This window comes from Schizosaccharomyces pombe (genome assembly GCF_000002945.2).
Source record: "Schizosaccharomyces pombe strain 972h- genome assembly, chromosome: II".
Classification (NCBI taxonomy): Eukaryota; Fungi; Ascomycota; class Schizosaccharomycetes; order Schizosaccharomycetales; family Schizosaccharomycetaceae; genus Schizosaccharomyces; species Schizosaccharomyces pombe.
In genome coordinates this window covers 1,712,203-1,734,067 of record NC_003423.3, presented here as the reverse complement: position 1 = coordinate 1,734,067, position 21,865 = coordinate 1,712,203, and the positions used below count along the sequence as shown (strand labels likewise).

At 36.6% G+C, this 21,865-nt stretch overlaps 9 protein-coding genes and 14 long non-coding RNA genes across 23 annotated transcripts; 12 read left to right on the top strand and 11 right to left on the bottom strand.

Moving 5' to 3' along the window:
• The first annotated feature begins 58 nt into the window (after positions 1-58).
• On the top strand, positions 59-738 carry rpl1701 (60S ribosomal protein L17). Its single transcript, NM_001021608.3, has one exon. It carries the CDS (start codon positions 85-87, stop codon positions 646-648), a length of 564 nt encoding a protein of 187 aa, NP_595711.1. The 5' UTR covers positions 59-84; the 3' UTR covers positions 649-738.
• osh2 (sterol transfer protein Osh2) lies at positions 729-5,295 on the bottom strand. Its single transcript, NM_001021607.3, has 4 exons — positions 5,177-5,295; positions 5,070-5,111; positions 4,836-5,008; positions 729-4,590 (listed from the first exon to the last, which is right to left on the bottom strand). Exons 1-4 carry the CDS (start codon positions 5,232-5,234, stop codon positions 931-933), a joined length of 3,933 nt encoding a protein of 1,310 aa, NP_595710.1. The 5' UTR covers positions 5,235-5,295; the 3' UTR covers positions 729-930.
• On the top strand, positions 838-4,326 carry SPOM_SPNCRNA.5326. Its single transcript, NR_194681.1, has one exon. It is a non-coding gene; the product is annotated as a non-coding RNA (long non-coding RNA).
• On the top strand, positions 4,979-6,558 carry SPOM_SPNCRNA.5325. Its single transcript, NR_194680.1, has one exon. It is a non-coding gene; the product is annotated as a non-coding RNA (long non-coding RNA).
• On the bottom strand, positions 6,491-7,403 carry rpl802 (60S ribosomal protein uL2). Its single transcript, NM_001021606.3, has one exon. The coding sequence runs from the start codon at positions 7,389-7,391 to the stop codon at positions 6,630-6,632; it is 762 nt and encodes a 253-aa protein (NP_595709.1). The 5' UTR covers positions 7,392-7,403; the 3' UTR covers positions 6,491-6,629.
• Positions 7,179-7,464, top strand: SPOM_SPNCRNA.5324. The gene has a single exon (NR_194679.1). It is a non-coding gene; the product is annotated as a non-coding RNA (long non-coding RNA).
• A 160-nt stretch (positions 7,465-7,624) lies between these two features.
• Positions 7,625-9,274, bottom strand: ceg1 (mRNA guanylyltransferase Ceg1). The gene has a single exon (NM_001021605.3). The coding sequence runs from the start codon at positions 9,219-9,221 to the stop codon at positions 8,013-8,015; it is 1,209 nt and encodes a 402-aa protein (NP_595708.1). The 5' UTR covers positions 9,222-9,274; the 3' UTR covers positions 7,625-8,012.
• On the top strand, positions 8,610-8,824 carry SPOM_SPNCRNA.5323. Its single transcript, NR_194678.1, has one exon. It is a non-coding gene; the product is annotated as a non-coding RNA (long non-coding RNA).
• On the top strand, positions 8,983-9,326 carry SPOM_SPNCRNA.5322. Its single transcript, NR_194677.1, has one exon. It is a non-coding gene; the product is annotated as a non-coding RNA (long non-coding RNA).
• Positions 9,327-9,426: 100 nt separating this feature from the next.
• On the top strand, positions 9,427-12,985 carry SPOM_SPNCRNA.1457. Its single transcript, NR_150342.1, has one exon. It is a non-coding gene; the product is annotated as a non-coding RNA (long non-coding RNA).
• On the bottom strand, positions 9,618-11,055 carry atf21 (Atf-CREB family transcription factor Atf21; the record flags this gene model as incomplete). Its single annotated transcript, NM_001021604.3, has 1 exon — positions 9,618-11,055. One exon carries the CDS (start codon positions 11,053-11,055, stop codon positions 9,988-9,990), a length of 1,068 nt encoding a protein of 355 aa, NP_595707.1. The 3' UTR covers positions 9,618-9,987.
• SPOM_SPNCRNA.376 lies at positions 12,494-12,995 on the bottom strand. Its single transcript, NR_150773.1, has one exon. It is a non-coding gene; the product is annotated as a non-coding RNA (long non-coding RNA).
• Positions 12,996-13,425: 430 nt separating this feature from the next.
• Positions 13,426-14,054, bottom strand: SPOM_SPNCRNA.5321. The gene has a single exon (NR_194676.1). It is a non-coding gene; the product is annotated as a non-coding RNA (long non-coding RNA).
• On the top strand, positions 13,572-14,843 carry mrpl35 (mitochondrial ribosomal protein subunit L35). The gene has a single exon (NM_001356232.2). It carries the CDS (start codon positions 13,591-13,593, stop codon positions 14,515-14,517), a length of 927 nt encoding a protein of 308 aa, NP_001342831.1. The 5' UTR covers positions 13,572-13,590; the 3' UTR covers positions 14,518-14,843.
• On the bottom strand, positions 14,746-16,365 carry rep2 (transcriptional activator MBF subunit Rep2). The gene has a single exon (NM_001021602.3). It carries the CDS (start codon positions 15,842-15,844, stop codon positions 15,185-15,187), a length of 660 nt encoding a protein of 219 aa, NP_595705.1. The 5' UTR covers positions 15,845-16,365; the 3' UTR covers positions 14,746-15,184.
• Positions 15,518-15,800, top strand: SPOM_SPNCRNA.5320. Its single transcript, NR_194675.1, has one exon. It is a non-coding gene; the product is annotated as a non-coding RNA (long non-coding RNA).
• Positions 16,099-16,582, top strand: SPOM_SPNCRNA.5319. Its single transcript, NR_194674.1, has one exon. It is a non-coding gene; the product is annotated as a non-coding RNA (long non-coding RNA).
• A 138-nt stretch (positions 16,583-16,720) lies between these two features.
• Positions 16,721-18,519, bottom strand: SPOM_SPNCRNA.5318. The gene has a single exon (NR_194673.1). It is a non-coding gene; the product is annotated as a non-coding RNA (long non-coding RNA).
• Positions 18,520-18,523: 4 nt separating this feature from the next.
• On the top strand, positions 18,524-18,928 carry cox7 (cytochrome c oxidase subunit VII Cox7; the record flags this gene model as incomplete). The annotated part of the gene is made up of 4 exons (NM_001356231.2): positions 18,524-18,585; positions 18,626-18,697; positions 18,765-18,857; positions 18,908-18,928. The coding sequence occupies exons 2-4, from the start codon at positions 18,632-18,634 to the stop codon at positions 18,926-18,928; spliced, it is 180 nt and encodes a 59-aa protein (NP_001343154.1). The 5' UTR covers positions 18,524-18,585; positions 18,626-18,631.
• On the bottom strand, positions 18,671-18,879 carry SPOM_SPNCRNA.5317. The gene has a single exon (NR_194672.1). It is a non-coding gene; the product is annotated as a non-coding RNA (long non-coding RNA).
• Positions 18,929-19,129: 201 nt separating the features above from the next.
• Positions 19,130-21,201, bottom strand: cay1 (cactin). The gene is made up of 5 exons (NM_001021601.3): positions 20,840-21,201; positions 20,542-20,793; positions 20,394-20,486; positions 19,895-20,347; positions 19,130-19,811 (listed from the first exon to the last, which is right to left on the bottom strand). The coding sequence occupies exons 1-5, from the start codon at positions 20,963-20,965 to the stop codon at positions 19,182-19,184; spliced, it is 1,554 nt and encodes a 517-aa protein (NP_595704.1). The 5' UTR covers positions 20,966-21,201; the 3' UTR covers positions 19,130-19,181.
• SPOM_SPNCRNA.1456 lies at positions 19,491-21,066 on the top strand. The gene has a single exon (NR_150341.1). It is a non-coding gene; the product is annotated as a non-coding RNA (long non-coding RNA).
• SPOM_SPNCRNA.1455 lies at positions 21,162-21,824 on the bottom strand. Its single transcript, NR_150340.1, has one exon. It is a non-coding gene; the product is annotated as a non-coding RNA, possible alternative UTR (long non-coding RNA).
• Positions 21,825-21,865: the final 41 nt, after the last annotated feature.

Below are 21,865 nucleotides of genomic sequence, written 5' to 3'. Positions count from 1 at the left end.
ACCAGTCACAATTGTTCACACTAGAAACGAGAATAGTAAATTCCTAGAGAAGAGCACTAGCCTTTTACCACAACAAAAGTAGCAATGGTCCGCTATTCAGCTTCCCCTGCTCTTGAGACAAAGTGCGCCAAAGCTCGCGGAGCTTACTTGAGAACCCATTTCAAGAACTCTCGTGAAGTTGCCTTTACCATTAATGGCATGAGTTTGAAGAAGGCCTTCATCTTCCTTGACAACGTCAAGGAACACAAGCAAGCCGTTCCTTTCCGTCGCTTCAACGGCGGTGTTGGCCGTACTGCTCAAGGTAAGGAGTTTGGCGTCACCCAAGCTCGCTGGCCCGTCAAGTCTGTTAAATTCTTCTACGACCTTTTGAAGAATGCCGAGGCTAATGCTGAGGCTAAGGGGTTAGACATGGACAAACTCATCATTAAGCATGTCCAAGTCAATGCTGCCCCTAAGCAACGCAGACGTACTTATCGTGCTCACGGTCGTGTCACTGCTTACCTTTCCAGCCCTTCTCACATTGAAATCATTGTTGCCGAAGAGGAGGAAGCAGTCCCCAAGGCTAACGACACCGTTTCCCGTGTTTCCTTGAAGCAAGGTGCCAAGGCCAGAAACTTGGCTGCTCGCAAAGCTATTACTGCTGCTTAAAATTTCATTTACTAAATTTCTCCTTTGTACTTATGTGTTCAATACACTTCGTGCGTATACGTATTCTTTGTAAGAACATTGTAGCATTTAATGTATCATGAAGTTATGTAGCTAATTTTTTCATTATTAATATCTATAATACTGTCTACTTGTAGTAGTGTATCAAGACTAAATAAAACTAAATAAACTTTACTCAGTGTTGTTGGTCATAGTGTGTCAAATAGTTGGATTGCCATTCCTTGCCTTTTTGCAAAACAAAATGATTAATAATTTCGTGAGATCTCAAAAAATATCATCAACATTAGGCCATTCAAATTCCTTTCCGGCCAAATGAGCTTCACCAGCTTCCTCTCTTATTTTCCAATATTCGTTGTTAAACTGCCAATAGTCTTCACCAGTAACGGGATGCTTAGCCGCCGAAAACCACCTTGGAGACCATGGTGGCATTTCGCCTTGCTCACGCATACGGCGTTTTTTCCTCTGCTTTTCTTCAAGGCGGTTTTTCTCAGATGCTGCTAAGTCATATTGTCCATTTTCCATTGCTCTTTGGTCAGGTCGCAAACGCGTATCAGTGGGAGGAAGCCAGGGTTTTAACTGTGGAGTGAGCGCATTAAGTGAAATTGCGAAAGGGGTTAAATTGAAAGGACGAGGCGGTCTTTCATGATTTTGCCATAGCAGAATCTTATTTCCATTTGGCTGCTGACCAAAAATTTTATCATTCCAGTGTCCGTTAACCATCCATTTAGGAGTATCATCCGTCGATTGTACACTTCCTTTAACTTCATGGGCATTTGTACCTCTCCATCCACGAGGTTTGAAATCAAGGACACAATTGATTCCACTGCTGTGGTTTACAATATGCATTTGGCCATAGTTATCCACCGATGGGCTTCCAAGAATAATCCCTACGACAGATGAGGTGACCTTTTTCCAAGTATACAATTCAACTTCCCCAGAAGGATGTCTTAATTCCAAAAACCATGTACCAAGGGGTGAGATATCAAAACTTTTACCATAGAATTTCGACTTAACACTTGATTCTCCGTAATATTTCCAGTTCGCGGATTCCGAATAAGCAGCTCCAACAGGAGGATGGTGACTAACTTGTTCCACAATAAACCTGAATCCACGTTGAGGGTGACAAAATTCATATGTTTCTCCTAACAAAGGATTGAATGGTTTGGCAACGCGGTTTAAAGTACTGGCATATTCCGAGGCAGCAAATGCAGCGACGTAAAGAATGCGTTGGTATGGATCTTTATTGTGTGAAGCTTGATCTAATAATTCAGTATATTCCATGTCTTCAGCTACTCGCTGCAACAAACTTGTGGGTTCATTGAAGCTTACTGGCAAAGTCATTTTGGTCATGTCCTTTCCAATCATTCCTTTAAGGATTCCCCAAAGACTGATTTTCGGACGATCGTCATTAACATCGAGATTCTCTCTCGTAGGTGCCTCATATCCATGAAAAGAAACTGCTATTTGTTTAGCAAGCTGCATAGTTTTCTCGTCTAATGACGGCTTTGAAGCATGTGTTAGTTCGGATGACACAGATTTCTTGTCCGCGTCAGGCTTCAAATGACTATCATTAGAAACTTTGGTAGAAGCAGTAGAGGCATTATCTGGAATGGATGCTTCTTTGGGAGCCTCTTTTGCCTGCGTGTCGTCAGTATTCCGAGAAAGCTGAGACGCATTGGAAGGTTTTGCTTGATGACTTACAGGTTTCTCAGATACTTCTTTAGCTTTAGGAGCAGATACATCGCTTTGAATAGATTTTTGGACTTCCACAGGTTGTTGATGTTGGGTGGACTGTTTACTTTCACTACTTTGCTGACTAGGTAAGGATTCTTGACGCAGTTGTTGGCCCCCAGAAGGTTGCTTACTAGGGATAGATTCTTTGCGGAGATGCTTAGTTTCAGTAGTTTGTTGACTGGGTAAGGATTCTTGACGCGCGTGTTGGCCTTCAGTAGGTTGCTTACTAGGAATAGATTCTTTGCGGAGATGCTTAGTTTCAGTAGTTTGTTGACTGGGTAAGGATTCTTGACGCGTGTGTTGGCCTTCAGTAGGTTGCTTACTAGGAGTAGATTCTTTGCGGAGATGCTTAGTTTCAGTAGTTTGTTGACTGGGTAAGGATTCTTGACGCGCGTGTTGGCCTTCAGTAGGTTGCTTGCTAGGGATAGATTCCTTACGATGGTGGTTGCTCACGGTAGATTGTTGACTAGGTAATGATTCCTTGCCAAGGTGTTGTTCGTCAGAAGGTTGTTTGCTAGGGATAGATCCATTGTTATCTCTTCTTTCAGTAAATTCTTCTGTTTGATCGGTCAACGTTGTTTTTCGGATGTCCGCTATGTTTTGTTTCGTTTCTGGAGATGACACATCAGTCGTTGTTTTAAGAGAAGGTTGTGGCTTATGTTCAGAAGAAAATGATGGTTCTCTAATTTCATGAACATTATTAGCTGTCTGACTAGGCTCTGCTTTGTTTGCATGGTTATTATCATGAGCGTCAACATCGAAAAACTCATCTTTCGTATTAGTTTCTTCTTCGTCATCAGTAAAATCGGTAGAATACGATGTTGAAGACATAGCACCATCATCATAGTGAATATGAAGCTTGTTGTCTTTATCACTTGGTCTTTTCTTAAGTGAAGCAGCCAGTCTACGGAAAGCTCTCTTAGTCCGCCGACGATGAGCTTCGCTTCTATGATAGCGCTCTTCTATCTGGTCTTGTTCTTCAACGACAGTCTTTAAGTTTTCGGCCCAAAGAGCATTAATTGCCTTGGCATTATCAAGCTTTCGCTTATAATAATGTTCAGCTTGACGTTGTAAATCAAGCATTTCCAAAACAGTTTTATGCAACGTATTAAACGAATTTGAAATACCGTCGAAAACTTGAGACAAGGAAGGATCTTTTTTAACTTTTTCAGTTTGCATCGCAGAATCTATTAGTTTATGGAGAGTCTCCACCTGAAGTTTGGCAATATTTACATTAAATTCAAAATTCTCACGTGAAGGTAATTGAGCACGATCGATATCTGACTCATTATCATCCCAGCCCGAATTTCCAGAAGCATTGGATTGGGTAAATTTATGAGCCGCTGGTGCCAAGTCATGTGTTCCGAAAGAAGCGTTATCAGCCGTCACATTAGGCTTATTAGCTTCTTCATCATTTTCGATGGCTGAAGAAATAGCAGCAATCCATTTTTTAGCTTCCACAGGAGAATTAGCTTTAACACTGTAGCGCACAGATCCCTTACCAATTACTTGAAAGACGGTTGGTTGTTTGGGATCGTGAACTAATCTGGCAAGCTTAAGATTGATGGAACCACGGCATGCAGAGGAAGCATCATCTTGATTTTTGTAATAGGATAAGACTCCATTGTTTAAGGTAAACCAACGAAGCTTGTATCCAGATTTGTAATTCGTCCACTTCTTTAGATAACCAGACATATGTTGAGGCACTGCAGGGGCAGAACTAGAGTCTCTGTTTCCAGAGTATGAACGCAATAAACTGCGCATATTTTCATCTTTGGTGTAATCCGTTGGCAACTTACCAAATTTATCACGACGATAAGGATCGGCTCCGTTGTCAAGTAGCCATTTCACAAGTTCGGCATCCTTTGCTTTTGTAGCGACGTGTAGGTAAGTCTGTCCTGTTTTTATATCAACTTCATTCAAATCAATAGCATCATTGAATTCATTATGTCTCATTAAATAGTCCATGGATTCAAGATTACGTTCTTTAAAAGCCTTCTTAAATTCACGGGCAGTTTCTTTTGTATAGGTAACATAAAATCCTTTCATAAAGTCCATAAGCTGAGGGCTCGTAGCAACCTGATATGCCTTTTTGTTGTTAGCATTCACCAAATTGTAATTGATGTCAGGATGTAACAACAGGGCTTCTACAATATCCTGACGACCTGCCATAGCAGCAAGGTGTAGCGGCTAAAGAAACAAATGTTAATTATTGCATTCAAATAAATAAATAAGATAATTTCCTTTATCTAAAACAAGAAAGAGAGAGCATCGAATTAAATGGTTGGTAACAAGTATAGCAAATACTTTTTCCCAAATCCATGCATAATTCGCAATAAAGTGCCTTGCGAAGGAGCAAACCAACACAAGCCCAAACTTTGTTTTCATCTCTCACCCTACTTTTTTTTAAAAAAAAGATATCCTTAAGTACGTACAGTATTTTTGTTTTTATCATAAGCATTCACGTCCACGTCAAAAACGGATAAAATATGTTTCACCATTTGAACGTTCGCGCATTGAATGCTTATGAATAAAGCATGGGTACATTCATCTTTCGATTTGTTATGTAACAAATTATCGACTTGTTTAATGTCACCAGCTTGGAAAGCTATTCATTCACACGTCAGTAAAACCATTACCTCGCATCAACCTTTCACGATTTCACGTACCTTGAAGAAGCTGCAGCTGTTTCAGGCTGTCCGATAGCTCAGCTAAAACGCGTAGTTAGTAAATCGGCTTTCACTTTCTTTAACAAAAACAGTAAAAACAAACTAACCCTTCTTGTGGTCTGATGACGATGTTGAGGATACTGAGTCAGGGGACGGATGTTCCATTCCCGTTTCTTTCTGTCTCTTGCAACTAAACCGATTGTTTTGTCAATCAATGCTGCAAATTGGAAGAAGCCAAGTTATGTCGGTTCATCACTTATGGTTTCCAAACACAATGATGTCAGGTTGTCCTATCCCCAAAATTGTACACTACCCGTATCAGTCTATTTACCCTAGTTACAGAGCTCTAACGAACACTCACTAATATTCATAGGAAAAAAAATCCAAAAAAAATCATTCGAGTGATACTTATTCGTGGCTCATTCTCATTTTTGTTCGTTACTATGACGGTCAGATCTTCATAAAAAAGTCCTCACGATGTTTTGAGAGCCCGCATATTTGGCACTATGGCGTAAACAAGCATCGCTACAACTTTGACCATAAAATCATAACTGTCGGAAGGAAAAAAATTTATCGAAAGAACGGTTGGACTGGATGGGATTCAGTGGATTCCTTTTGACCATCGTTTCCATGATGCAGCGCATATAGTTTCAAGAATAAAAGGCTACATTCAGCAGAGTTGTTGATGTGCACTTGAGTTTTTAGTAAATAAAGTTCCCTAGTAATAAAATAATCGTGGATTCGGCAAGATCACCTTTATTTGCTAACTTTGTGTCATTGTTTACCGGTGAGTTGACAGTATGACAAATTGGGGACGAGATTCCGGCATCTCTCCTTATTAACAGCATAGCCCTTAAGTATGCACAGTCGACGATACTTGCGGCGGATCAGTGAATCTCTGGAGTACGTAAATCGTCGATTGTACACAGTACAGTTGATGTATGGCCAAAAGTGAATGCGGGCAGTGAAATGATAACTGTGAAAAGTTGCTTTTTCCATTGTAAAATGACGATTCATTATTAGCACTCAATTTGAAGGGTGTCTTACAACATTAGACTTTATTAAAAAGTTTGCTGCAAAACGTTCCGTTTAAAGCAATATGTTTGTCCTTTCTTCAACGATCCATCTAACCCTCTTAGTTGTTAAATCGTAACAAATGTTCATAAAATTTGAGCTATGATTTTATGACATTTTAAATGCTTTTACGTGTTTCTGTGTTTCTAGCTATCAATTGTTTAAAGAAAAGTCGGACAGAGAGGTTTCAGGTAGACAATCCTTCATCGAGGGAATGACAGTTGATTTCGCCTGTCACTCAGAAATGAAAACCGTATCAGAAATACCTTTCTATGGTAAAATTAAGTACTATGACCGCTTTGTATATTACGGACAATAAAATATGTGTTTAAACGGTTAATAAGGAGGTTCATTACCAGTTTTAGTTTCAATTCATATCATCCATTTCTGTATATCAAATTCGCATCACCGCATAACATTTATTATAACATAGCCTAACAAATAACAAATCCTTTGCTAACCCTTTTTTTAACTTTTAAAATAAATTTAGTTTTCGACAGCAGCAGCACCACGCAAAAGACCGGTTCTACGAGCAGCAATAAGACCAACCTTTTGACCAGGAGCGGATTGGCGAGGAACGGTAGTAGAGTGACCAACGTGTTGATGGTTACCACCACCGTGAGGGTGATCGACGGGGTTCATAGCGACACCACGAGTACGAGGCCAGCAGTTACGCTTGACGCGGTACTTGTGGAATGCACGTCCAGCCTTGAGCAAAGGCTTGTCAATACGACCACCACCAGCAACAATACCGACAACACCACGAGCAGAAGAAGGGACAACCTTCTTAGCACCAGAGGGCAACTTGACACGGGTCTTGCCAGTGTCAACATCATGTCCGACAATGATAACATAGTTACCAGAAGAACGACCCAATGCACCACGGTCACCGGCCTTCTCCTCAACGTTGGAAATAATGGTACCCTCGGGCATCTCACCAACAGGCAAGACATTACCAACGGTCAAAGCAGCGTTTTTACCGCAGTAAACGAATTGGCCAGTGTACATACCCTCAGTTGCAACAAAGGTTTCAACATCAGTTCTGTAGTGATAAGGATTACGGAAAGCAACCTTGGCCAACGGAGCACCACGGCCAGGGTCATGAATGATCTTTTGGACGACACCACGAATGTATCCATGACGCTCAGCAAAGTCCAAAGTACGGAGCTGAGCAGCACCCTTACGAAGACGGGTATGAGCTTGGAAAATTCCACCACTCTTTCTTTGAGCTCTGATCACACGTCCCATTGTTAGTTTGTTGAAAGAGTATGTAACAGATTGGTGTACAAATCAGTCAGGCCTTGTTTCGAAAAGTACTCGTGACTGCTTTTGTGTAATATAGAGAAGTTCATCGTTAGTGTCTTAAAACCTAGTAACATTCTATTACGAGATACTGCGATAAAATACTATTCTTAGTATGAATGTAAAGAATTTGTAAGGCATAAACATTATTAAATTAAAGTGCATAGATTTTACTCTTCCATGCTGGGAGTTCCGAGCTTCATTTAAATAGTAAACTGGTTGTGAAATAAGGCGAATTCAAAATAAATAAATTGATGATCAATATGGCGATTCAAAAAAAGAGAGAGATTATATTCGTTACTGAAATTTGCGATAGCAATAGCGATGTAGCAAGTTGAAAAATCTAAGTCAGTAGTCCATGCTTTAAAAGTAAAAACGATAAGTAGTCAAATTAAACCTTCATAGCTTTTTTTTTCTTAATTCTAAGGGTCCGTGCATAAACACTTTAGAAGTCCAATTATATTGGCCTTGAAGGTCGGATATTAATGGCTGACCAGCTTTCAACATTTTTGCGTTCTTTTGGTATAGGAATCAATTAAATATTCCTTTTGTTTTTGTTAAAAGATCTTAAATTTCTTTTTCACTTTCCTTAGCTACTTTTTTGATTGCAGGAGCATCATCATTAGAGGTTTCATCTAATTTCCGTTTCGTTACTGAGGGTTTCTTTCTGTTGTAATAAGCTTCACGGATAATAGGCATCTCTTTGAGAAGGTCTTCTTTAGAAACGCCATCTTCTATGCTCTGCAATACACTTTTAACTGTACTGATATGGTTTGCATCTCGTTTATCATCACGAAAACGTAAAAATCTCCAACGATTTTCATCATCCAGATAGCACTCTACTATTCTTTCCGATAAAGGAACATTAAAGCTTTTCAATTTTTCCCATTCTTTTTCATCAACATACATGAAGGCAAAAAAAGAGTACATGTTCCTACCCTCCCATACACCAAGTTGAAATTCTGGCATGGCTGAATAATCAATGTCCCCTTCTTCAGGCTGTGCAAATTCCAGCTTTAGCATAAAGTCTATTGTATTCATTTCTTTTGGTTTCCACTTCAAAAGCGACTGGTCAGTGCCAGATACATAAGGAGTTTCCGTACATGTAAAGATAAGTCCATCATTACCATGACGAAGTCGGGGGATCACTTCATTAAATAACTTTAGGATACCATGACCCAGCTCCATTTTTTTTAACGATGTGAGAAAAGGAAATATGGCAGTTTCGCGCATATGAGTCTTTGTATATTCATCTAAGGGCTTTTGAATGCTTTTAGCAAAAATTCCCAAGCGTTTGTCAAGCAATCGACTCATATAAACAATTCCATCACATGCCAAACAATCAAAGACTAAATATCTCAGTTGCTTCTTACCACCTGGATAGATATCTAAAACCAACTCACCGTCCAAAAGTGTATCAACATGATATTTTTTTCCAGATTTGTCATTTTCAACTGGATAAAAAATTTTCTCAACATGATAAAAATTCATTTTACGATCAAATAAATATACACTGGGTCGATTTTCGTACCGAGGATGCTCGGTCATATAAAGTAAACAACGAATTCCATCACTTTTTTCACATACGAAATAGTTCTTTTCTTTTAATGCTTGTAAATGTTTCTTTGAAAAAGAAACTGGCTGTGATCCAGGAAATGTATCAGGACTTGTTCCTAATAATTTGGCAATTCGTGTCTTTAAAACCCTCACATCGTCGCGCGGTGCTAAAACTCCAGGGACTGATACCTCTTCAATGTCTTTCTCTGAGGGTGCCATTCCTTTTAATAATACACTCGTTTCTTTGCTAAGAGAGGGCTTAAGCACTTTCTGAAGGAGTAGAAACGGGATATAGTCTTAATGTACTAAATAAAGACACATGGTTTGTATAAAAATTCCTTATGCAGTATAGTGATCTTTTGCTGCAAAACGCAAAAATGCATATAATTATAGCTGCTCTACGAATACTGTTATCTTTTCTACCATTTACTTCAGAAAGTGTTATTCTATTACTTAATTTTTTTTTTATTCCAAAGCAAACAATATATGTAACTGTGGTGTCGTACTGAAGATAAAATGACATGTCTGTGAACGAGGTACAGATTATATGGCAGTGATTACAGATTTGGCTCATCTAGGTCAAGTTCGTAAAGCAATCGTAACCTATTAAAAAAATACATATAGGGAAGATATATCATTACAGTAATTATTAATCTGGAAATGAAACGTGCGTAAAGGATCTTCGAAACATAAACACTTTTAATGAAGAAACATGAATGAAAAACCCAAGCAATTGAATGAAACGAGTTTGGAGTGAGATTGCAAATCCCATGAACACAGTGACGCGAAGAAAATAATAGTATTGTGAAAAAAGAAAAATAAAATATGCCAGAGTTAAAGTACAATTACTATAGACAAGCAGTAGAGCAGCACTGGCCGTCTTTTAAGCATCTCCTATTGCAAGATTCTATCCAGGCTCTCAGAAATGCATATACAGTATAATAAAAAAATGTTACGAAACTTGATTCAATGGGGTGTCATTTGCTCAATGTTTCTGAAAGGACATAATTCCTTGAGCCTCTGAAGAAAGATATTGTCGAATTCCTTCGCAATTGCAATCTTGATGAGCTAATAGTTGATTCTTCAAACAAATTACTTCTTCACGTAGTTGGCTGACTAAAATCCTTAGAGCTTTCGACTGCTCACATGCGATATGTGCTGTTTTTTCGAGATTCTGTGTCCAAAGCTTTTTCTTTTGGCGGCATTTCGATGCGGCTATTCGATTTCTCTCTAAAAACCGCCTCCTCTTCATATCAGGAGTTTCATTGTTACTAGCGGTATGAACATTGTTACTGCCAGGTGTACCCCGTCGTTGACTGGAGGCGACGGTTTTATTGGAACAGGACTCATCGCTGCTGTTGTAGTCTCCATTTGGAGATTGAGACTGCTTCTTGTTGGAGTTTAAGTATCCTTCTCTACGTAAGGATTCAAGATTATAGAAAATCTCATCGTTATTCGCAGTAGCGGAATTCTTATATAGGTCCAAACCTTTTTCTTGTTCCGCTCCTGTTAGATTAACATTGTTTTGCATAAGATTTGACTGCACTACGTATGGGGCGTTGGTTCCATTTTGGAATTGTGGATGAAGCACTTGATGAGATCCATTATTATAATGATTCAAAGTACTACCTTCAGAGTATAATGAAGGTGCAACAATTGTTGAGCGTACAGGAGGAGTATTTGTAGGCTGGCCTTTGTCATTATTGTTAGAAATCTCCGAAAGGTTTACCGTTTGAGGTAATGATACCTCTGAAGTACGCTCGGGTCCTTTGAGGTAATGTCCAATGCTAGCATCACCTACTATTGAAGCGTAGTTATTATGTGAATTCGAGGGAAAGGATGTTTGATCTTTAGGTCCCTGGACTGGACCTCTACATTCATATACTCCGATATCGCTAGATTCAGCGCGTTTTTCTCCAACTTCATGGTTACCACCATCGCGGAATGTATTGAAGTTAAAATGAAAATCATGGTGAGTGCCATTACTGACGCTAGCACCATATCCTTCATTACCTAGTGTATCTAACCCGAGATACACATTTGCGAAATCCATGATGGAAGATTGATGATGAGCAAGTTAATTTTCTATTGAGTGCGGTTGAAATGGTTTCGACGGTAAAGCCGATGAAGATAGTTGATACAAGAACGGACTAAATAAAAAGCGAAAGTTTCTTTTTTGTTAGTAGTGCGAATATGTAGTGATTTCTTGAAGAAGGTTAAATCTTAAAAAGAGGCTATGTTATTCAGGTGCTGGCGAAACAAATTGGGAAGGGAAGATGAAGCAAATTGTGGTCGATCAAGTGACGCAAATTTGGATTGATGAATAAGGATGCAATATCTTTGTATAAAATTTCTGAATAGTGATCCCTGTGAACTTCTTCAAAAAAGTAAATAAAAGAAAATGAAGAATGTATAAACCGACAAGTTGGTGATTTGAAACTTAGGAGCTATCAATGGAAAAGTTTCTTTCAATTATATAAATGTGTTCTCTCTTTATTTTTCCTCTGTTTTAAGCATGCAGTAGTGTCCCGGTTTTAGGAAATGAACGAACGATAAAGGAAGGGATGACAATTCGTCGTTCTACAGAAGGATGGAATGGATTAATGGCAAAAGTGAGGATTCCTGGGAAAATAAGTATATATATATAAGGTGGACAGAGAAAGAAGGTAAAGGATAATGAAGGTGGTGAAGGAAGCAATGTCTTACTGCGTCCCTGGCAAGTAAAGAGGCTTATAAACAATAGAGAACTATGTACTAAGGTGGTTTAAGATACCAATTCCTTAATTTTGGACTTGGATTACTATAAGAATACGTTTCTGCTGAGAAATATGATGCTGCAGTCGGTAACTTTTTGGTTTGTGTCGCAATGTTTATATATGTTGATCGGGTGAGATGAATTTTGACGTCACTGCAAAACAAACAAACGAAGGGCTAGGGTAGCCAATCGGGAAATGATTTGTTTACTTTATGAGATGAACTTGCCGTATAGAAATAAAAAGTTTTTCTTTATAAAAATTTATTTTTTTTTTGTTTGAAGGGATTTGTTGCAATTAACAAAGGCACTATGCTAAAAAAGTCAAGCAGTATTATCCTTTAAGGCCTCCATTTTAAGGAGCTAACCGAAGGGGACTACATTCACGTGTCGCTCCACTGTGTAATATTTACATCACAGTCGTACCGTTAATTGGCCACCATATTCGGAAAGGAAAATCTAGAGTTCTATTTGATGCAGATTATGTCAAATATAATCAGGATTTACTTTTATTTAAACCAATCAAAAAATAGCCGATTACTTGTGGAGAGATAATAACGCTATCCCTCGGTATTCGTAGTCGTCAATAGTAAAGTTGTGAATGCGAAAATATAATATCGCCTCTCTTGCTAGCTTTTTTCATATTTATTTCCTTTAATGGTTTTGATGAAACTACCTAGGCTTCAAATTTTGTCGTTCTCTTACGCGCGCCACCATAAACGGCTTTATCGTTACTGATAATAATAGCTCATATCATTACTATTAGTAGCCTTTCCGCTATCAATCCTTTCTCAAAATTTAGCCGCAACTTGTTTCTAATACTTCTTCATCTTTCTTGCCCACATTTACTTATATTGTCGCAAGCAAGAGTAACATGTTATTGATTTAAATCTGGTTTGCCAGAATTCTCATTTTTAGTATGTATACTATCATATCTTTTAACTATACACGAGATGAAGTTTAACTTTTGGTCACATTAAATCAAAATAGACAGAACGGATCGTACATACGACCATGAGTTAGCCACTGGATTGAATCAGTTCTGCAAATCGAAAGATGTTGAACTTCGCAGTTGACAATATGAGAATACTTTAGCAACATCTGGAATATTTAATTAAGCTCTACGTCAATTTGGTAGAAATGTGACTATCTAAGATATAGTTGGCAATTTCCCGAATTCATAGGATATCACCTTTAAACCTTTTGACTTAATTTAATGATATTATTTTTCTTTATTTTAATTTACTGAGATGTAAATGCCGTGATTGTTGCATGTGTATACCTCAGATAATAATTGGACGTAGACACTATTGATTAACCCACGTAGCTATTTCACTTCTTTTGAATATTTTTCTCTTATTCATTCCTTCCGATTGCTGAATTTTCAATGCAGCCGTCAAATTAGGAACATATTACTTCATACGGACTCTGACTCATGATTCACTATGTGTCGTCGAGTCAATATATTTTCATTATAGTCATTGAAACTTACTGACTTTTGCAAATGACCGTTTCATATAACTTGTAGCTTTTGGTTAAACATGAACGCTATTGCTACAGTCTAGTTCCCATTAGAAGCAGCTTACGGGAGTAGAATTGTTGCTTAAACCTACCACTAAAACTTTGGTCATAACCTTGAAGGGACTCGGTATGATTGACCTTTTCCAATTAACATGTTTAACATCCACAGTTTCCATTTCTAATTTTATTTTGTATAACCGTAAATATCGAAAAAGCTGTGCATTAGCATTCCTTACACTGCGCTATACCCTCTTGTGTTATTCTATTCCTATACACATCCATACCGTTAATTACTTAGCTTTTACCATTGCAAGGATGAAACGCGTATGGCCTAGAATTCCTACGATTTCGAATGTCTGTAGGGCTCGCAGTATTTACAGTGCTGCTCAGGAAAATGCATATCGCTCTTCTGTAAAGTTAATACAGGAATACTCGGAGAAAGTTCACAAAAAGCTTCAGGCTAAATTATTAGAAAACCCAAGTGAAACTTCCCCAGAAATAGAACGGTTACAGGTTTTATCACAAATTAATTTACCGGAAGTACGCTCTAAATTTCATAAAAAGGAGATCGACTACACGAATCCGGTGTTCCTTTACATGCTTAAGCAACAGTGGGAAGATTATCAAAAATTGCTTCTTTTACAAAGATTGGAGCAGATGAAAGTAATAAAGGACTCTGGGATTGGCTCATTTTCGCCATCTGTCGACGTACAGTTAGGATTTAACCCCGAAAATAATGATTCTATCACTCCTGGCACTATCTTGCCAAGTACGGTTACTGTAAAGACCCCGTGGCTATCAGTTTTACCCTTTAATTGTAAAAAGAATCATTATTCAGTTATAACACTAGATTTGGATGTCCCGAATTACGAAACAAACCGGTTTGAGACTCATTGCAACTGGCTTTTAACGAATATCCCCATTGAAGCATCCAAACGTGTGCCCATTGATACTTCTAAAGCTTTCTTTCAATATCGGCCTCCTATTGTTCACCGTGGAGAAGATAAACACCGTATCTTAACCCTTGTTTTGCGGCAAAAGTCATCTAGTATTAGTATTCCTTCTAATGCACTTGTCCGCGAACGATTTGACCTCTCTGAGTTTTGCTCAATCTATGATCTTGAACCTGTTGGCGCTCATCTTTGGAGAAGTGGCTGGGATTCGGACGCAGTTGCATTATTATCCAAGCACCCGTCTGTACACGAATATCGAGATATCCGTGTAGAACGTATCCCTGCATGAAACTACTAAAAGAGCCCCTAAAATATTGTTTTTATAAGTCATTTTTTCATTCCATGTTTCAAAACATTAGCATGCATTGCTTCCCTCCTCTCGTGTCAAAATAGTTTATCTTTTACATGATTTCCCTTCTTAGGTTTTTTTAAGACGATAGCCTTGTTCCATAGTCCTATTTTACTTTCCTCTTATTAAATCAATTGCAAATCTGTGAATAAAATGCCTATCCTATGCCTTAAACTAAAGTCAGTTGTAACTTTAGAACTGGTGTTTCCTCTTTACAGTATGTTTGCTCAATCTAGATGAAGTGTGAGCTGTATTGTAATATATTTCATTATAGCTTTCGCGAAAATAAAAAGATAGTGTCTGTAATAGTGATATTTGATAGCAAAACATAGAAAAAAGTGCATAGATGATCGTTTCCTAAAACAAGGTTATAAGAGCAGTCTTCTATCATTTCAAACTATATTTCTTGATTACCTAATTGATGTAGTAAATTATACTATGATCTCAAAATAACTTCTCTAAAAGAAGTGATGAAGCTCTCAAGAGTAAAACGACTGAGCAAAATTTTAATACGCTTTATATAACCAGCGTCATTAATAAGCGATAATTATTACATATCCGTAATGCTACTAGATACGAAAGCTGCTTCTTTGTATGAACGGAAATATTAAAAGAGCCAGTCATCTATCACGTCCTCAACAAAAAAGTCCGAAAGCTTAAAGGGAACTTGATTCAAGCAGGTTGCTTCATGCATCATAAGAGCCGTTGAATGGTTGAACGTGGTATTGCATTTTGAGCAAATTAAGTTAGGGGTGGGCCTTAAAGCCTTTTGAACACGGCCTTCACGACGGCGCATTCTCCTTCGAAGGGCAGATTTAATAGCATCACGAGCATCAGAAGAGTGATTCTCTCTCTCCTCTTGCTTCTTGGATCTAGACAAGACCCTTGCCATTAAGCCCTTGTCTTGCTTTCTATGGATAATTTGAGGAGGATCAGTTTGTTGACGAATGAGTTGAGCAATTCCAAGTTTTCCTATGACTAAAGAAGCATAAGTGACATTCCGGCGATTTTGGCTTTCTACGAGCGGTTGTTGGTTTGGCGAAGCAGCAACTGGACTACCAAATTGGTGGTTTTGTTGTATGGGCAGACAATATGCGTTCATGAATGCAAAATCATCCGAGGAAGCAAAGGAAGAAACAGATGATGGAGAAGATACAATATCACATAGTGAAGGATTAGCAATACTGGATAAAATTGGGGATGACCATGGATATGTTGGGGGGTTGTTCAGACATGGCTTGCTAAGAGGAATGTCTGCAAAATGCATGGCTTTGGATTTTAGTCAAAGAGAGGAGACAGGATACCACGATTACTATTGTTCGAGCAAAATAAATAATTAAATCCAACAAACGAAAAGATTAAGGCTTCTGATAAGGGCGATGAACACAGCTAGCAGAAGCTTCCAAAAAGTGCGAATTAAACACAAAAAAACAAAATTGAAAGGAAAGAAAAACAAATAATCAAAACCAAAAACGATAGTTTCAATCACTCCTGTTACACAGATGTTCACTTTTAAAGCTATAGTCTCACAAACCAACGGAAAAGTGGGTGCGAAATGGACAAAAAACACAGAATTGATCGAAAATTGACTATAATATTAATCAAATAGTCTCTTTATTAAATGGTGTATCTCAACTTTCCCGCAAAATCGAACTTCCAAAAAACGAGTGATCAATGTCCGAAGAGAGAGAAGCACTACTAAGAAGAACGAAAGCAAAAGGCTTAATGTAGTTCACAAAGTAGTATTGAAAAATAAGTTTGCGATAAAATGGGAAAGAGATAGTGGTCGAGAAATGGAACCAAGGAAAAGAAGGTGAGAAAATAAGAAGTACAGTGGGTAAAGGTAACAAGTATGTTACTAATGTGATGGCTGCTAAGTAACCGAGAGAATAAAATCCTACGGATTAAAACAAAACAAAAGTTACTTAAGTTGTTTTTTACATTTTAAGCTACTCAACTGTTACCATATCCTTGCACCGTACTTTTTTTTCTATTACCAAGTTGCTCACCTACCACATGAATTGGTTGCCATTTGTTTACATGCCTCATAGCAACCATACTTAATTAAAACATTGATAACTTCTCAAAAAAAGAATATGCATAAGAAAAAAAGTCATTTACATGTTTAAAAAAATAAGGCGACACATTAAATTAATTAAAATGTATCTGTTTCTCGAAATCCAGAAATGCTACTGAAACAACAAATTTCTCCTGCATTGGGTCAATTCATTGACTATCGTAGCGAAACAAATTTTAAAAAATTTATTAAATATTTTGGAAGTTGTTTTCCATTTGGTTTCATTCATTCGTCAACCGTTTATCACATTAAAGCCTTGTAAACAAATTGCACCACAAACCTTTCTTAACGAGACCCAATCTTCAATATTTAGCTTAGCATTGCTCCGTTCCATTTAAAATTAATCACTCTATTTTATTTTAATTAGAATTAACATGGAGCTTGCTTCAAACTCTTAAAAACCAATTGCACACCACTTAACCCTTTATAATATAATTGTTGTGAAAATAAGCAGAAGTCCAGCAAAAACTTTCAATTTACCAATCAATCAACTTTTTAAAAGTAAATCAATTAAAGTTGTATTTTGAAGTCAAATACAGCAGATTATGGATTAACAAAGCAGAAAAGGGAATTCACTCAAAGAGACGTAAGGCTTAATTCTTTCTCACAAGTAGTTTAGTTTTTCAAACCCCTATTTTATTGAAGATTCTAATTATGCCCTATCACTGTAACTAAGCATCCAAAGGAGTCTTAGTACCTGTAAATGAGAATAGCATTAAAGCCGTAAAAGCTATAAACTTTTGTAGCGTAATTGCTATTTTTATAGACAGTTTTATCCTTCCAGAGGTTACTTTGCTTATTATTTTTAACTTCCTCCAACACTATGCCAATGAAAATACGTTAAATAATCTTAGTTTTGAACAGCTCACAGTGGAAGACTAATAAACAAAACTCGACATAATATTATGATGATCATCCAGTCACTAAGTGAGCTATATTTTAAGCTAATGCAATCAATTTTCTTCAAATGCATGAAATTTAAAGGTTTACCCCAACAATATAATGTTGTGTTCAGTTGTGATAATTGTAATCTTTAAAGTATAGCTCGGTTAAGTGCACCTTAATTTCATAAGATTATTATTAGGCCCATAAAATTTGACGAAAGTTTTCTCGGTATTAGTATTCCAAAAAAAAAAAAAAAGAAAAAAAAAAAAAAACAAGGAAGAAAGCAGAGTATCTTTAAAGTACTTTCTGAAATATAATGTATAAGAAACTGTTTTAGTTCATCAATTACTTGAAAAGACGATTTAGCATTTTCAATAACTCAAACCATCATATTCTATCTGTAAGTCATTGTCAGAATCAATTAAAAACTTTCAACGTCCTTCGTATAATATGAACATAGAGCTTTGTAATACGAATTGCTTAAATGGACAAGGAATTTTCGCGTTTGTAGAGAATACTGATGAAGGATAGAACATATGTAACTCAGTATAAAATTGTTCCCTTATCTCAACAACCATAAGAATTTATATAAGTACAAGCAAATGCATCTTCATTATTAACTTTGATCGCTATACTATTATTGCTCCGAGTATGCCATGGACGCATTTATACCATGTTTGAAAGAGATTCCCCAATAGCTTATAAGGAGATAGCTTTAGTTTTTGAAGAAGAATCAATCTGACAATGATTCCGTCCTTAAATTATTTGACAACAATTAATTTATATTATTAGCGTTAATCTCGTTCAGTAAGATTAATTTAAAATGATACATACCAAAAACGATAAAGGAGCATTTTTTTAATAATACGAATATCTTTCACTTAACCGTCTTATTAATATACTTAAATATGTGAGTTTATGAGGTTGACTCTGTGTTCTGGCACCAAGATGTACTAATTGGAACCATCAATCCTTTCCGCACCTACCTACATTTTATCGTTAACCCTCATTTTTTTAACAGTTTAACTTGTTAACTTGATTATTGGTTCGTTTTATAATTATTAAAACAATTATTAATTAAAAAAGAAAAAAATGAAGAATACTATTGTTCAACAACAACGCTTTCTCCAAAGCATCCACAAACCAACTTACTTGCAGGTAAGTTTTAAACGAAACTTGTTTTTAATTATGAAGAGAAAAAAGAACCTAATTGTTTAATATTTAGAGACCAGGTAGTTTTGCTCTTGTTTATCCTTACTACGCTGTTATGGCTGGTCTTGGTTTGTATTCCCTTTATGCCTCTGGAAGAGTCATTTTCGTATGTTATTACTCGATTTATACTATTTTTTTCTAACCTTTCAAAATTAGGGGAAGAAAGATGCTTTTTGAGGACATCCGAAGCATATTTTTATGTCAGGGAACTTCAAATTTCTATGATGCCTTTTCCTTCTATTTATCACCCCCTTCTTCTTGAATTAGTTTAGCTTTTCAATCACGAACTAATCGATTTCGTGTTTCTTTACGATTAAACTTATTTATGCAATACTTAAGTAGTTTAGTAGATGCCTTTTAAGGTTGTTTAGCTGCACATGTAACAGTAATTTAAATTTCATTAAATGTACAACATGATAAATCAGTTATTTTACCTTCTATGATGAAGCTTTTTGAATCGAAAATGGAGGGATAAAACACCATTGTCAAAACTGCTTTTAAACCCATGATCTCGTTTTGCACTGTAATCCCAATCTTTATCTACTATACTGAAGGCAATATCCTGATATGGTTCCCCAGCTATAAAACGTATAATGCAAACATCGTCTTGTAAATCAGTAGTGTCGCTTTTATTCTTCCTTCGTGTTCGTTCTATTCGATACGTTGGTGCACGGCCTGTACCTATTAAATCTGGATAAAAAACGTTAAAACGGTACCCTTGAACTGCTTTGGGAGGTGGGTGGGCTTCATTGAAATGTGCTTGATTATAAGAATTCCATTCAAACCCAAGCAAAACTCTATTAAAGTAGTGAGGCTTTTTCAAAGTAACCCCGTTTTCGTTAACAACACGGGTTTGCCCTTCTACATAGTCCCCAAGCATCTCTTGCTCCTCTGCATCATCGGATTGTAAGTATTCTCTTTCGAGTCGTGCCCTGTTGGCAATTGAAAATTCATCCTCGTTAATCAGATTACTGTTTTTCGGCAAAGTTGGCTTTTGTTTTTGGGTAGGTATCGATATTGGAATATAAGTGCTAGACTTTACAATATTGACATGATCATTCTAGAAAAGATTTTGGTTAGGACAAAAGATGGAAATCGTAATTTGGAAGAGAGTTAATATTATGAAAAACACAAATATCTTACCAATTCTTTTTCATAATCGGCTTGTTCTTCAGGTTGTATCCTGCGTGGTATCGCTTGAGCCCTCAAAATGGGCTTCGGGTCTATAGGGACAATATATAACTTCTCTTCACGATCCTTCATATTTGACAGTTTTTTGGCATCGGAAAAAGCTTTGTCCCATTCTTCATTATCAAGTTTATTTTTTCGAATTTGTAATTCTTCATTAAAAGTCTTTTTTAAATAAGCAATGGCCTTGTAAGATTTTAAAGAGTTTAGTAAATCAACCCAATAATCTGTATCGAGAGGGACATTGCTCTTCAATTTTTTTTGAATTTGTGCCTCAAGCTGTTCTAATTGTTCAAAAGATTTAGGGGCTAAAATCCTTTGTACTTCACCTGCTACGACCTTTAACCCTCTTGAAAATTGCCCAACTTTGTTATGTTCCATTCGAGAATTCACTAGCATTTTAACGTACTATAATGTATAATTTAGCACTTAAAGCATAAAAAATAATCCATACCTTCCAATAAGTTAGTCTACATTGGTTCGTTTCCAGCTGCTGAATATCACCAATATTTCTAGATATCTCCTCCAAATCTTCTGCTTTATAACTCTAAGTATGTTAATGATTAATCTGTTATAAAGTAAAAATAAAATAAGTCCCTTACTTGAATAACAGAGAGTGGATCAAACATGTCAACTGTTCCAAAATCAATTGAATTTTTTTCTCCATTCTCTTCCCATTCTGGGCCTGGCATCAAGTAAACGCTGACAAGAAGTTTATCTATAGGCTTAGAACGATCATTCTTAAGTCGAATAATAGCTCTTCGAAGCTGCTGTAAACGCAAAAATTCCCGTTCTTGCATTTCTTTCGTTTCCCTACTTCGCTCTTCCTCTTTCATAGCATCTCTCACTCTCGGCTAAAGGGAAGGTTAATTCAAAAACAACTAACATTTTCCTACTTACTAAATTATAATTTGCTCTTGCATTTTGATTTGAAGGTCGAAATGAACGAGGTGAAGAAGATCTCGAAGCATGCCTTTTTTCAGGTCTACTTCTGTTGAAATCGCGAGTTGAATCACGAAATGCCATAGTAATATATTTAAATTCAATGCCTTAAATACCAATATTGCTGTATGAAGGGTGCTTTCCAACAGAAGAGAATCCAATTGCTTTTTTTTTATTTGAAACAACTCAATGAGTAGGTTAAGTTTTTTTTTTTGAAATTTGAAACGTAGAGCTTTGTTATTTGATAAATGAACTTAAGGTAATCAATTACTTAGCAATAATAAGACTTATCCAACAATAGTAAAATTTATGGTTATGGCAAAGGTGAAATTTTATTGCATATTCGAATGCTTAGTAGGTAGTTCTAATTTGACGCTTGGTGGTTTGAAAGAAATTGAGCGGTAATGTTATAGCACGAAAAACCCCTAATTCATTATAGTTGCTATTGGTAAAAGTCTCAACGATATCGACTAAAAGGTGAAGTAAAACTCAGTATTTAGTACCTAACGAATATAGGAATACCCAATATAAAATATAGAATATAATTTTGTTTATAGCGCTCACTAGTCCTCTGCTTTCAAACTAATCAGATATTTAGGCCATCAGTTAATTGGCAATAAAGTAGCTAGTGCAGCAGTTGTGGTGTTTATAGAAGTGCTAGAAGAATATATACACTTATTTGATGTTCTATTGCAATTATAGGTGAAAATGATTTAAATTTGTCGGACGATTTATTAAAGTGTGATAAAAGTAAAGCAAAGCAAGAATCTTGCCAGGCATGTGTACATTATAAGTTACAAACCAAACGATAGCGATTCAGTTCAATCATCGAATTTAGTTGCCTTTTATAATAATAAAAATACTGTAAAAGCATCTATGATACTGAGATAGCATTATACACAACTAGTGAAAATGAAAAGGTAAAACAGTATTTCAACTCGATTTTAATCGTAACTACCTGTATTTGTGTTTATTGTCAAAATA

Coding starts and splice junctions, on each gene's coding strand:
- rpl1701 (NM_001021608.3), top strand. CDS start 85: ATGGTCCGCTATTCAGCTTCCCCTGCTCTTGAGACAAAGTGCGCCAAA.
- osh2 (NM_001021607.3), bottom strand. CDS start 5,234: ATGGAACATCCGTCCCCTGACTCAGTATCCTCAACATCGTCATCAGAC. Junction 5,112..5,176: donor GTCATCAGACCACAAGAAGG/GTTAGTTTGTTT, acceptor TACGCGTTTTAG/CTGAGCTATCGGACAGCCTG. Junction 5,009..5,069: donor ACAGCTGCAGCTTCTTCAAG/GTACGTGAAATC, acceptor GTGAATGAATAG/CTTTCCAAGCTGGTGACATT.
- rpl802 (NM_001021606.3), bottom strand. CDS start 7,391: ATGGGACGTGTGATCAGAGCTCAAAGAAAGAGTGGTGGAATTTTCCAA.
- ceg1 (NM_001021605.3), bottom strand. CDS start 9,221: ATGGCACCCTCAGAGAAAGACATTGAAGAGGTATCAGTCCCTGGAGTT.
- mrpl35 (NM_001356232.2), top strand. CDS start 13,591: ATGAAACGCGTATGGCCTAGAATTCCTACGATTTCGAATGTCTGTAGG.
- rep2 (NM_001021602.3), bottom strand. CDS start 15,844: ATGCATTTTGCAGACATTCCTCTTAGCAAGCCATGTCTGAACAACCCC.
- cay1 (NM_001021601.3), bottom strand. CDS start 20,965: ATGGCATTTCGTGATTCAACTCGCGATTTCAACAGAAGTAGACCTGAA. Junction 20,487..20,541: donor ATCCACTCTCTGTTATTCAA/GTAAGGGACTTA, acceptor TAACATACTTAG/AGTTATAAAGCAGAAGATTT. Junction 20,348..20,393: donor GTAGACTAACTTATTGGAAG/GTATGGATTATT, acceptor TATACATTATAG/TACGTTAAAATGCTAGTGAA.